Source organism: Lissotriton helveticus, chromosome 1_1 (assembly GCF_964261635.1).
Source record: "Lissotriton helveticus chromosome 1_1, aLisHel1.1, whole genome shotgun sequence".
Classification (NCBI taxonomy): Eukaryota; Metazoa; Chordata; class Amphibia; order Caudata; family Salamandridae; genus Lissotriton; species Lissotriton helveticus.
Window position 1 is genome coordinate 2093613649 of NC_136057.1, and position 14439 is coordinate 2093628087.

Consider the following 14439-nt stretch of genomic DNA (forward strand, 5'->3'; position numbering starts at 1 on the left):
GACCCCTTGTCCCATATTGTCCACTTAAATTCTGCGATCTCCAGTGGGACATTAAGTTCTTCCCTCAAGTCATCCGCCAATCTAGGCAGCTAGGCTTCATCCAATAGTACCTCAATCTCTGCATCATCTCTATTTGTCTGTTCATTATAGACGGAGGTGTAACTATCCTTAAATCTGTCAGTGATTTAGCTTACTCTGTTAAAACCTGGTTGTACTCAAACCATGTTATTACCTGTCGCCTTGATTACTTGCCACACAAGTAGACAGCCTGCTTTGTCTCCCTGTTCATTTGCTAATTCAGTGCATATTCTATTGTCCTGTTTACCAAGGCAGTCCTTGGCCTGCGTCAGAGACTCCACTAATTTGTTACTAGTCTCATGTTCTTCTTGTCCTTTTACTATTTGTCTATCTAATTCCTTGATCTTACCCTCCAATATACCTATTGTTGTCATGTGTGACTTCCGGACGCCATATGTGGTGTTTATCAAGTTTCCTCTAATTGTTACTTTAAAGGCCTCCCACAAAGTTCCTGTGGCATCCAGTGTGCTCTTGTTTGTAGTTAAGTATTCACATATGGCATCCCCAGTCTCCGCACTGTATGGATGATCCTATAGTAGACTTTTCCAACTTGCTGTTCCATGCATCACCAATCTCTAATTCCTCCAGGGCAATCCGCAGATGATTCCCCCATGTGTTTGGGATTCCTTGCTCTAGTTGTTGTTTTATTTCTAACCAGCATAAGTTGTTCAATGTTCCCAATTCTGCAGCTCTGAGTTTCCAGCATAAATTTATCATCGTTGCCTTCCTTTGGAATTCTTGATTCTGGAGCCCAAATTCCAAGCGTATCTGTGCCTGCGAGGAACCTTTAAAGAGATTGAATACTGTTTTATAAAACTTGGTTTGTAATTTGTTTAAGATGTTAATGACTACCAGTTACTATCTAGTGTGGTTCTTCACCTGTTTATACGGTGATTTCTATAGAATTAAAGGCTTAAGGCTGATGGACAACAGGTGTCTTTCCTTGGCCTAAATTCGCTGGTGGAAGCAGAGTATATGGTAAGTTTGATTGTCTCAGTTTTCCTTTCATCTCTTCAAATGTCTTTCTTTTTTTCTATGTCGCAACCCCATAGTCGGGACAGATAGACACTCAGTTCCTATTGTATTCCATGCGTCCTTGCTGCCTTGCAACTGCGAGGATACGGGTTTTATCCTGGTACCGCTACACTGGTGCCACAATCATCCTGGGTGGAGCTGCAGGTGGCGGTTCACGTTCTGGTGTTCTATATGCCCTGTCAATTTGTATCTTCTCTGTTTGTTTTAAAGCCTTGAGAACCATGTGCAGCAGATTCTACAGTTTTTTTTCCATTGGCTGTTTTTCTGTGCCCTCCAGTAGCCACAGGATTCATGCATTATTCCAGAGGGACCTGTCTTCATAGTTGGCCAGCTTTCATCGTGCCATTTCAGTCTCACTCCTAAGCCTGTCAGCTAGTCAGTGTGTTCAGCTGCCAAATCCTCAGAAGTGCTTCAGCTTCTTGTCTGTGTTTCTGTATCTTTCCCATGTCCTGTCGCAGTAGGGCCAATGTGATGGTGACACTGTCAATTTTCTCTATAATTGCCATATATCCCTCTAAGATCAGTCGCTTTAAGTTAATGTTGAAATGTGGAGCTGCCTCTGATGTGTTGTCCTGGGCTTAATCCCTAGCTGAGTAGCTCCCCACCATCAAGGCCAGGCCCTCCTCTTGTTTGTTTGCTCTGCGCCTTTAGCCCATCTCAACATTCAGCTTTGCTTATTTCCGTGGGGTGGTCTCATGCAGGTGTCTCTCCAACATGTTCCATTATATGGAAACGCTTCAGCCTTGGCGGTAGAGCCGCTCTTGCCTCTTTATTCCCTTTTTGGCAGTTTATGTCTGCGTGATTCTTAGGGAACCTGCCATCTGGAACTGCTTACAGTATCCGGCAGGTACATCATTGTGGTACTAATGCTTGCACAGGTGCTTGCATTGCATTAACTTTCAAATAGAAATACAGTGTCCGGGAGGAGGGGGGGGGGGTCAAGGATCAATGGCAGGAATGTGGCATCTTCAATGTGCAGCAGCAGGACAGGTACCCAATATGAACAAGGCTCAATTTTTAACAATTGGTGTCTGGATGTGTTTAATAGTGACTTTTCTTTTCTCTTGGACCCATCCAGTGATCTGAGCTCGGTCACAATTGCCCCCGGCATCCCACTGCTGTTGTGCATCTCGGGAGGGCCCAGGAGCTTCTTCTCACCTCACCCAGCATGACTGTTATGTGACCATACTACTCCCTGCATGCCCCACTCCTGCTCTAATTCCCAGCGGCCTGAGTCCAGCGCGACGGCCCTAATATCTGCATGTCCGACAGAGTGGTAAGTGCATCCTAGCTAAGCCGGTCAGGTGGAGATACAGGACCTCACCCCTTGCTACAGGCGTCTCATCTGGCCTACTGCGATTTGTCAATCACGCCACCCATTAACACTGGTCCTTGCCGTATAGCCATTCCACTCGTGGGACACAACAAACCTAATCCTCTGTCTCGGCACCTAAGTAATCTGGCTCCTGCTCCTGGAAAATGACCACACTTCAGGGATGTAGCGCTCCATTTACCACCACTTATGAGCCCGAATTGTTAGCCTTAATTGTGCAGAAGAGGGTAATTATTTGGTGGCGCCACTACGAGCTACACAGGGCTGTGTCTGCCCTGTCAGCCATCTTGGCTCCTACCACTTGTGTATCTAATATTTAAACCTGTTACATGCCAATCAAGTAGGAGTTTTTTTGTTTTAAAGCACCCCATTATTACCTGAAGGGATTTATTTTGGGTACACTAAAACATTCCTAAACGCCTCTGGTGAATTCACAGTGCCGGCAGTGTTGAGTTGGGCTTGATTGTGCTTTGTATAAGCAAAGTGATTTTCATGATGATCTATGTAGAAAGAAGTGAAGTCATTTATTTGTACCTTGTTGGTTTTGACACTTGAAGAAATTCAGTACATCCTTGTCTTCACACATTGTGGTCCTTTCTTGGGGAAATTCCCCATTCAATTTTTTTCATAGATCAGCAAAGTTCGGACTTTCATCTTCATCATGCATCACATAATATCCACCAGTAGTTATATAAGTCGTTTTCTATATTTCATCATACTCAGAGGTCAGTGTGACAGTGACCATGGGTTTGACATATAACAATGATTATACATGTATCCCTTTAACGATCACATATTGACAAGAGTGATTATTGATTAAGCCAAATTCATCATCTACTTAATTATATGACTTTAAAATACCCTGAGGTCTGATGTGACATGCACGTTTATCAAATCCATACATCAGGATTGATCCATAATTTCCATAGAGTGCCAAATGGAGGTATATTTTATAAAATTTCAAGGGGTTTCAATAAATATCCTATTTTTAAATACTTAATTTGGCTTTTTATATTTTGTCACTGTCTCATATACTTTGAGGAATTGGGGATTTGACAGTACTTAATGTTCTGAGAGACAAACGCTTAACTAATGCCCCTTCCATGATTTGACAATGCAATTTCTCATCTTTTGATAGGAATTAAAACCACAGCTGTTAGTTTTAGTACAAAAGCATCAGTCAGGACCAATTTCGGTTTTTAGTTCAGATAGTGATATTGTCTCTGTAATTGTTCTATAGAACGTCGTCAACATACTGTACACATTTCCATGTGCTTTGCGAGGAATAGCAGCTTGGAACATGGATAACTTGTATAATCCTAAAGGCAAGCCCAATCGTTTCTATCATGTGAACACATTCCACCGTAACATGTTTAGCAAATCTCAATGTATCTTTCCTAAATTTTGAGGTTTTTGCTACTACCCTTCCAGTCTTACAGTAATGTTCAAGGTATGCTTTCTACTGAAAGCAAATACATAAAATATTCTAAATTACTGAGATACTAGGGTTGGATGATAACGATGATTGGATCTTCTTCTGTGCAAGCTCAGCTCGTAATGCCCGTAAATCAGATGCCGCCTGCCTTCGCATCTGTAAATAAACACATCCAAATATTAGTTCTGGAGTTCTCTCTGCATCCTGAACAGCGCACATTTTGCTACGTGGTCCTTTTTATCTGATGCATACATGTATTGTTGATAGTGGTGTTTTTAAAAGCATAATCAATATTACATGTATACAATCTCTATTTTTGAAAACGTTTCCAATGTATTAGACAATGTGTACATCACATTTCACAGTGTGCTCATTTTACACACCTGTAAAGCTTGTTATTTTCACAGTTTTTCTGTATTTATCTTCCAGCTGTGAAGGTCTCCAAACCCCCCACTAACGTCTAAATATCCATGTTATAGTCATACTGAACTATTGGCAGCTACACCCCCATTTATAACATGCACATCCAAAACGCATGTTTGGAAATAACCATCTTTTGCATAGGTTTCCTCCAGATTTTTGCCATCTGTAGCTGAACCTGTTTTTGTTACCCATAGGACTCTGTGCATTTTACTTCTGCTAACCGACGGTAAAGTACTTGTGTTCAACCCTCTAAACCTGATAAAATGATCATATACCTAATTGGCACATTTAATATACATGTAAGTAGAACATGTACCCAGGTCCTGTAAATTAAATGCTACTAGTGGACTAACTACATCACTCACTGCATCAGCTGCTGAAGGACCACCGTAAAACATGTCTACAGGTCTGCAATTGAAGCCTTGGTGGGCAGTTTACAACTGCCATGCAACCTTGCAAAAGAAACATTTTGCCAGGCTTGAACCTTCCTTTTTAATACTTATAAGTCACCCTTATGGTAGGCCCTAAATTCTCATAGCGCAGAGTGCAGGGTGTTTGACATGTTCATTATGTATATTTATGTTTTATGTGTCCTAACAGTGAAAAACCTCAAAAGTCGTTTTTCACTGTAGCAAGGCTGGCTCTCCCATACGGAAACACATGGTCGCATTATAACAACTTATAATGCTTACTTTCAGTTTCAGCAGCAGCTAGAACCATGATTCAAATATGCATTTTAATAATAACTTAAAATCCAACTTAATGATCAAGTCAGATTTTCTAATACTATTTTGAAAATTACACTTTTAAAAAGTTGAAATTTTTCTGCCTGAGTCGAATGTGCCTCTCTGCCAGTGTCCAGTGTCATCTGATTGTCAATAGCTCTCCTGTAGAGTTGTTATTGCTTCCAGACAGTGAACAACAGGCTTGGTTATGGAGAGGTGTTTTATTTCTTGAGCAGGATACCCTGTAGGGTTTTGCCCAGTCCTTTCTAGATCTTCAAGGAGTGCCTACCCATGTAACTCCCATGAACTTCCTAATCACCCAGGGGGAGGGGGAAAGCTGCCCCAGAACTGGTTTGGTGTGACCACACAGTAAAGTTGGCCCATTATCATAGCCAAACCTCTAGAGTGGGCACAGGGAGCTCTGACCAGGGGAAGAAGTGGGAACTGTGGGATAGTTTACAGTAAAACACACAGGAAGGGCTACAAAAGTGGGTAGGGTCACCCCTGGCAACCTATAACCCATTTGTTAGGGACTATCCAGGAGTTTTCCCCGCCCACAGACTGCCACAGGGCATAAAAGTGGCCTCCACAGTACCTCTTTCAGACCACTACTGGACCTGTAATATCGATGGTTCAGCACTCAAAATTTAACAATTATAAAAGCATTTGTATTTCAACATGTATCTTTGGCCTCTGCACAACATAAGTATTCATATCCACTGAATATCATGCACATAACACATGCAACCCTTTCAACAAATAATCCAATTTCTTCACATGCATCAATGAAGAAAGAGAGTTATAGCATCACAATTATGCTACTAAATTAAATTTCAACTGCACAATGTGTTTTCCATATTTTTCTTACATTTTTATTTTTCCAATTTTGTTTTACTTTTGTTGTGGTCTGGGGTATATGGACCACAGCCACATCTACTCTGCTGAAATTGCATGCAGTTTGTCTGCCGGTAAAATCAATGCCACAGTAGAACTGCCTAATGCCTGACAGGGCATCAGTCTGATATTGGTAAGTGCTAAAATATCCATAACAGCAACCATACATGTCATCCTGCCTACTTCATTTGGGTCAATTATAGAACTGTGACACAATACTTTCCCCACAATTCAAAGTGGCATGTCCTGCAACTTAGAAAGCTTTACTTAGCCTTATTGGCTTGGAAGTATGAATATAAATTGAACCTTAATTAAGCCTGGGTGGTGAACTCCGCTCTGTTCATGGAGTCTGCTAAGATTCCGTGCTCGCAAACATTAAGTTGGCGAGCACAAAGGAGGAAAATCCAACGCTAAACCACCTCCCAGTGAGAATTCTCAACTTGGGCGTTCGGGGATGGTCGCGACTGTTTGTGTTGAGAAACCATCCGTTCAGGTTGAGGAAGTTGCCACTTGAGTAGAAAATATACTCTAGCAGCAGAAAAAAGCAGTGCCCTCTTGTGCTGCAGATGGTGTCATTAGCTTTGAATTTCTAGCGCGAGACAAAAATCTGGCGCTAAAAATCATCGCAAGCAGCGCAACCTAACACATTACACTGCTTGCGGAACCCAGTGCGGCAGAGTTTTTGGGTCACTATGCAGAGCTCCGCAAACTACGCTCAGTCCTAACCTTAATATCAACCTTAGGAATGGCAGCAGCAGATCTTATCCATGTATATCCAATCAGGTAATGTATCTAAAAAAGATAAACTTTAAAGCTACCTGTTTTGTGTGTAGTACTTATGAGAAGTAGACAGGTGAAGTGAATTGATAAGGTAATTATTCATATCACTGGAAAAGGTCACATCGCTCAATTACTGAGCCTAAAATCTAAAATACCAGAGCTTCATAACCTACACACAAGAGCCAGGCATGAGTAAGCGATTGATCCAGCCTTGTTGAACATTTGTCTCACCCTGGACAGAGGTGATTCTGCATTTTTGATCTTATTAGATCTCTCAGCAGCCTTTGACACCATCTCTCACAGCATTCTTTATCAACGGCTGTGGGAGATTGGTGTCAGAGGCAAGGCTCTAGCCTGGTTCAAGAGTTACCTTGCTGACCGGCACACTTATATTAGGGTCAACTCCTTGGAATCTAGCAGGACTCCTCTCTCTGTCGGGGTACCTGAAGGGTCTATTCTGAGTCCCATGTTATTTAACATTTATCCCACCCCTCTGGCCAGAATCATAACATCCTATGGTTTCTCCACAGTATCCTATGCGGACGATACTCAGGTTCTTATTACCTGTAGTTAAGATGTTCTTGACACCCGCACCAGATTTAAGAGGTGTATGGTTCAGATTAGCGAATGGATGACTGGGAATAAACTCCAACTCAACTATAGCAAGTCAGAAAATATGCTATTTGGCAAGGCAAAGACACAATGGTCGCATGATTGGTGGCCTTCAGAACTAGGACCATGTTCTGAGCCCAAAGAAGCGGTTCGTGACCTAGGAATAATGCTCGAATGTGCCCTTTCTATGAAGGCTCAGGTTACCCAAGTATCAGGCATCTGTTATGGTATACTACGAAAATTACGGAAGATTTTCAGATGGCTACCCATTGAGTCCAGAAAACCTCTGGTTCAAGGACTGGTCGTTAGCCGTCTGGATTACGGCAATGCAATGTATACCTCCATCAACGAGGGCCTGTTGACTAAGCTTCAAACCCTCCAAAATGCCGCCGCACGCTTGGTGCTAGGTATGCCCCCCAGGCCCCTCTCTTTGCCCTGTCTTAGACAATTGACAAAGAAGCCAGTTTAAGATCCTTAGTCTCACACACAAACTTCTACATGGGACAGGACCTTCTTACCTTGCTGAGAAAGTGGTCAGGTACAAACCCTCCAGAACCTTAAGGTCTAGCACCAAGGCCCTTTTGGTACAGCCTAGGGCTAGAACATCGAGAATGGGATGTAGAGCTTTTTCCTACATAGCCCCCCCAACTTTGGAACAAGCTTCCTGTACATCTGCTGTCTCTTTCCAATCATCAGACTTTTCGTAAGGGCTTAAAAACCTGGCTCTTTCCCAATTAACTCTTTTCCAACCCCCCTCTACACTTGGTTGTCGTTTGTTGCTAAGCGCCTTGAGACTTTTGTGAAATGTGCGCTATACAAGAATTTATGACTATGACTATGACTGAATAGCTCTATAATCGCCTTGCTCTTTTAGTAATCAATCTGCTCCAGACCCTTTTATGTCTCTGCTTTTAGTAAAAGGTACAGAAATGCTTTTTAAAATAGACTGGTCGAAAGTGGCTGATTTGGAGAGATACGAGGGCACAATACTAATAAGGCTGCCCTCAATCATGTAAGATTCAACTGCAGACAGTTCTGTGATATTGTATCACAAAGTACTCTCCCAAAACAGGGACTACATCATACTTTTATGAAATGAGTGAATAGAGGAGAATTTCCGGATTGATTGAAAACTGCCAGCCAGTGGCATGCCTGTTCTCGTTCTAAAAATCCATGCTTGGCCCATAGGCGCTTAAAAAAAAAAGCAAAAATAAACTTTACATGACTGCCAGTAGAATAATATGTGTTTCTACACTTATCATACTGTTTGTTCTTTAAGAAAGGCTTCCAAGAATTGGGAGAGACAGTTTCATGACCGGCTCCAAAATAGATGTGGACCAAACGTGTTGGTGACAACTGCTTGTTATCTAGGGAAATTTGCCTCTAAAGATATTGAAGTTCTTGAGGATTAAAAATGTAATGAATCTGAGGAGGTTGCTGATAATTTCTCAGCCTTCTAGATCAATGGAGTCTGAAGAACACCTGTAATAGATGTAGAGGCACATTTCGCCTGAGAGGAATGGGGACCCTGAGGCAAAACATTTTTTTAAAGTTATTCAGACAGTCCATTTTAAATGGAGAAAGTAATTTTCCACAACTGATGGTTGGTTTTGAGGACACAAACATCATTAATGATTTTAAGAGACCCTAAATTTGGTTTGCACTTCATCGTATTTACTTCTTACCCGTATGTTAAGAGTTTGTGGCTCAAACAACCCACATATTTTCTTGGTAGAATTACTGGTTACTCAACCGAGGCTCCCAGAGGTCAGACAATGGGCTTGTTGTGTAAACGCTGCAAATCATCTGTTTAGGCAATGTGGGAGCTCAGTAAGAGCTTGAATCAACACTGTGGCGTCTCTACCTTATACCCTTGACCTGCACAGTCTAAAATGTACTGATAGAGTTTGAATAACTTATATAGGCAGATCTTTTTATATTACTCAATTAAGACAATTTATTAGACTTATGGCTTGCAGGTGGCTGACATAAGAAAGGGACTCCTGCAATAGAGAGCCTATCAGCTCATAGCTTGCATTGTCTGTTTGAATGCACAACTCAAAGCCTTTTAGCAATTAAATCAGAATCACTTGACTGCACTGTTACTCATATTCTCAGCATTGCATGGTGTGCGGCTCATTACTATCGTAGGATGTCAAGTTCCAGCAAACAGCAACTGTGCTACGTTCCTCATCAGAAGGCAAACTGATCATCCCAGAGTGGAGACGAACATGACTTGGAAGCAAATCCCGAAAATGGCTCCAGGAAAACAGTGAAACGACCTTCTCATAGAAATCAGATCGCTCTACATCTTCACATTATTACAAAACTCCCTGAAACAGCTGCTAGTCACAAGAACATAATTACACATTGTCTTCTTCAGAATGCAGAATTACTCTAACTAGACATCCTACGTCATTTCTTACACTCTTGTATCCATGAAATCTCTATTGCATGACCTTGCGTTAACTCCAACTTTCCACAACAAAATGTCTTTTGGTAGATGAAGATTATCTTGTACTCCGCCGAGAATGGAAAGCGGGGATGGACATCTATATGGCAGCAGGAAGGGTCACTTATAAGGCGAGGGGGTGTCCAAAGAAATTCCACAGAGTATGGGGCAAATGGAGGAAATATTATGGCTTTGATGTTGTAGTGGGAGATGATTAATTGGATCCCAGAGAAATGTTCCTCTCAGGCTCAATGACAGGTAAAGGGCCCCTAGCATCTAAAGGAAAGAGAAACCCTGCGGAATTTCAATAAAATGATATGGGCTTTTTAATGTTTATCTCTTAAAAGCCCCGCCGTGGCTATAAAGATGTACTGTCTGATGTATGGATTACTAATGTATGACACTGCATGACTGTAACCGATCTTGTTATGGTTTGTTTTTCTTTTGTTTGCAAAAATATATTACATTTTTATTTTTAAAGATTCTCTTGTACTCACCTCTCTACTCTGCATATCCAAATGCTGCTTTCATTCTCTATCTGAATTCTCCATTTACCTCCTCTGCCCACGTTCTTCCCTCTTTTAAACAGATCACTACACTGATAGGTTTGCCTATTTATCCATGGTCTCCTCTTCTTTAAACCGACTGCTACTATGATACTTGTATTGTTTACTATTGTCAATGTGTCAATGTTCAAGTTGCTGTCATACAAAACTGATCTGCCTGTCAGATCTAGGTGCTGCATCTGCGGCACATTTAAAATGTTAGTAAACAAAGTGTTATACACTCTTTCAGTACAGGTATCGTGCATTTAATGCAAAGATTTATTTTTTAGTCACGAAGCAGTGTTGATTCTGCCTTTAAAGAGGTGAAGGTACATTTTGAAAATTGACCTTTGGTGTTTGTGAAAATAAGACAAATAGGGCGGGGGCAGTGGGGGTGGGGCACTTAAGGAATCATCAACATGACGTGAAGATTGCGCGTCCTCCTGAGTTTCCAGAGTACCAAACGTTGCCAACCCTCAGCCTGGAAAGAAAGCATTTCAATTTGAAATGGTGAATTGAAGTTTGGAGCATGTACTTGTGGTGATAAATGCAAGAAATGTAGTTATGTGCTTCCATCTACATTATGACACATTCATATTCTCTGAAACATCCAATACAGATAGACGCCACACTCCTTTCACTCATTATTTCTCTCGCTCATTTGCTGAGACATTGTGGCCGTGCTACTTAACCCTCCTAAAAAACTCTTCACACTTGCTCACTTTCAACAGGCCTCAGCCATATGAGACATTAATGTCCAGAAAAAAGACAGGTCTCAACAAGCAGGTGTAAAGTTCCTTTATGTTCATGGGCTTGTCCTGTTGCCTTTTTAGCAACACGGAATAACTGGAGGATTGCTCATCTCTGCCTGTTGAAAGTAGGAAATTGCTTAGTTTCGTGAAGCAATTAAAACTGGAAGTTTAACCTTCCAAGCACGGACACCTTTTTAGATAGGAAAACTGAGACACATCTTACACCTTTTTAGGAGGGCAGCCTAGTATCAACCCAATTCGACCATGTCCATAAATCAGAAAGCATGCTATCATTCAAACAAATCTCTGGCCTACTTAACAACAGCCTAAGGAGTAGGTGTCTGCTATGTCTCAAGGTGACAACTAGCAGTTTCAGGACCAACACAATCAAATAATTGGTCTGGAAATTTTATATAGCGCCTATTTCCCTCTAGTCTCTTACTCAAGTAACCAGACAGTAACTATTGTGCTCTCTTCCAGACAGTAACTATTGTTGAAACATTTCCTGCTCCCATCTCTTCACCAGGAGGTAATGGCACAATTTCTTCCTAACAGTACCAATCCAACCTCCTCCCATTGCTTCTAACCTCCTAGCACTTCTCAGTTTCTCCATTCTCTCTGCATCCTACAGCTGCCTATGACCTCTGCACCTTACACTGTAATTTTTCTCAGCACCACCTGCTTTCTCCGACTGGCATCCTTTTTGTAGTCAATGCCCACTGGCTTGCTCCCATTCCCTCTTTTATTGATGTGTTGCCTTCAGCTTTACTCCCACTTTCCTAGAATCCTTCTGTGCATGGACAAACCACACATATTCTCAATAGGACCCACAAGATAGAACATAGCACACACATGCAACACACTATAGATTTCCAAATAAATTAATTACCAGGCATTCAGGCTTGAACTCTGGGATTCACCTTTGGAATCTGGAAATACTGATTCCTCCGGGATTTACTCAATTCTGTCATTTCAGACAATGCCTCATGCTATTTTTATAACAGGGAAACCTGTGGGAAAAATATAGCTATGTATGATAGTATTACTGCGCAATCGCAATAGAAAAAAGGGTTTAGGTAAGATGTCATTGAGGAGGGACCAGACACACTGGGAATTTGCACATGTAAGTTTATATTGTTTACACAATGTATATCAACACTATTTATACAAAGGAAGGAATTTGTGAAAAAAGTGTCCCAAGTGAGGCATGAATCAAACAGTAAAGTGACAAGGTGTAGAAATATTTACAAGGTTTCATGTATATATAGCATAGAAAACGACCAACAGTGTTATTTTACAGCCACATTATATAATAAGTGCTGTAAAATGGTTCTTTTTCACAAAAATGTTGATGGCGTTTCGACCCTATTTAGGATGCAGGGTCTCTCCAGGACCTCGGAATGTTGGGTCATCTGAGAAGGAGAATACAAAATAGTAAAAGGAATATGGAGTGGACCTTATATCATTGCTCTGATAGTACATTTTTGTGTGACAGCTACCTGAGTTGTTGACCGCACAGTATAAGTGTGGAAGAAAGGTGAAGTGGTGGTGCCAACCGTGAAAAATATGAGGATTACTTGCAGGGAGACCCAGCCGGGTTCTCTAGTACAATGACAAGGAGGAGTAGTTAGATAAACGCATGGAGAGAGGAGCAATGTATATATATATATATATATATATATATATTTCCTACTGGCGATAGCCAGTTGGTATATATAGTTAGGACCTAGCTACCATAGGAAATCCGCAACATTCTATTGGGAATAACTTTGGCGCCGGTTGGGGAATTTGCGTGTAATTTTCCAAAATTTAGGCCAGCTCTGCTCCGCTTCTTCCCTGGAAGTTTCGGGGGGATTCGTCAGGCGGGGGCCGAGAAAAAAGGGGGGTCCCAAAACGTGTTTTCCCCATGTTAATTTCCATAGGACGAATAGACAAGGCTACAGCCCGAACCGCTGAATGGAATTTCACCAAACTTTGCAAAATTGTAGGGACTGGTACGCTGGAGTGCCTTTTCTATATTTGGTGAAAATTGCTCCAGTGGTTTTTATGAAAATTAACTTCAAAAACACATATATATATCTATATAAGCTTACTGTAAGCTTACTGTACTCTACCTTCCCGAGTACGAGCTGCATTCTGATTGGCTGCCAATGTCTGTCAACACTCCAAAACAGAAATTGTTGGCAGCCATCTTGTACCTCGGCAGATTGAGGCACAGGAAAGCTGAAAAACAAACGTGTAGAACTCAAAAAGGGGGCAGGGTAGAAGCACCCTGACCCCCTAGGCCTGCTCAGGGGGTCCCACAAGGACCCCCAAGGCAAAAAAAAAATTGTTTTCAAAATTCAAATTCTTCATCCAAGAAGTGTTGGCAGCCATCTTGGGACCAATATACACGATAGCACCTCATTAAAAAGCATTGCAGTTAATAGAAGGTTTTAGGACTTTAGTTACATTATAAATCATTTGTTGATGGTACCATACTCATTTTAGGAATTGTGGTGTGTTCTAAGGTGATTTTACCATGTGAAAAAGCCTTCTGCTGGGATATCATGAATCATGTTTGAAAGAAAACTATTATCTCATGTTTTCCCACAGTGGTTTGGAAGGGGATCTATAAGCTAAACTGAAAGCATATTTTCTGTAAATTCACATTATCTTACTCAGTCATGTGAGAATGAAGTCTGACATTCTCAGTAAAACATGTACATCCAACAAGGACAGAGACTGTCAGTTGATTCCTTTGTGTTCTACTGCAGCATCCCAGAGTGTTCTAAAGAACAACTAGAGCGCTAACAGTCCTACTTATTACAAAGGTGTGGCACACCTGAAGCCATCTTGATTGGAATAAAGTGGTAACTCTTAAAACATTTAATTAAAAAAGGAACAAAATGAGGGTGTATTATTTTGCCATAGAAAGTATGATTAGTGCTGCAGAAAGAAAAATTAGGGCACATTTTGAGTGACTTCTCAAATCCTCTTCTATTTCATAAAAAAATTTCTGACATGCAGTCTCCCAAGATGGCCACCAGAGACAAAAGAGCCCAAATATAGCCCAAATATCACCCAGATGACCTAGTTCTAGGACACCCCCGCGCCGCACGGCCACCAGCTGCTGCGTGTGCCCCCTTGCCCCCTTGCCGGTCTGTCTCGCTGCCGCCGCGTGACCACGCCCCCTGCCGACGAGCGGCGTGGTACGTGATCGCCTGACTTGTCCCTGTGGTTTTTTGTTGTTTTTGTATTGTTTTGCCTCTCTACATTGCCTGTTTTCTTATTTTTTTATCTGAGTTCCTGTAATTTCCTTCCTGCTTGCCTGTTGTCCTGCCGCCCTTCGCCCTCCCTCCCCGCTTCCCGCCACCGCCGCTAACCCCGCCCCTT

General features: G+C 41.7%; 1 protein-coding gene across 1 annotated transcript in view; it reads right to left on the reverse strand.

Moving 5' to 3' along the window:
- Nucleotides 1-637: 637 nt before the first annotated feature.
- Nucleotides 638-14439, reverse strand: part of SPATA1 (spermatogenesis associated 1) — a 451261-nt gene continuing 437459 nt past the window's right edge. Inside the window, exon 13 of the mRNA XM_078645859.1 lies at nt 638-4037. Coding sequence (XP_078501985.1) covers nt 3933-4037 — 105 coding nt within the window. The 3' untranslated portion in view covers nt 638-3932. The remainder of the gene's footprint in view (nt 4038-14439) is intronic.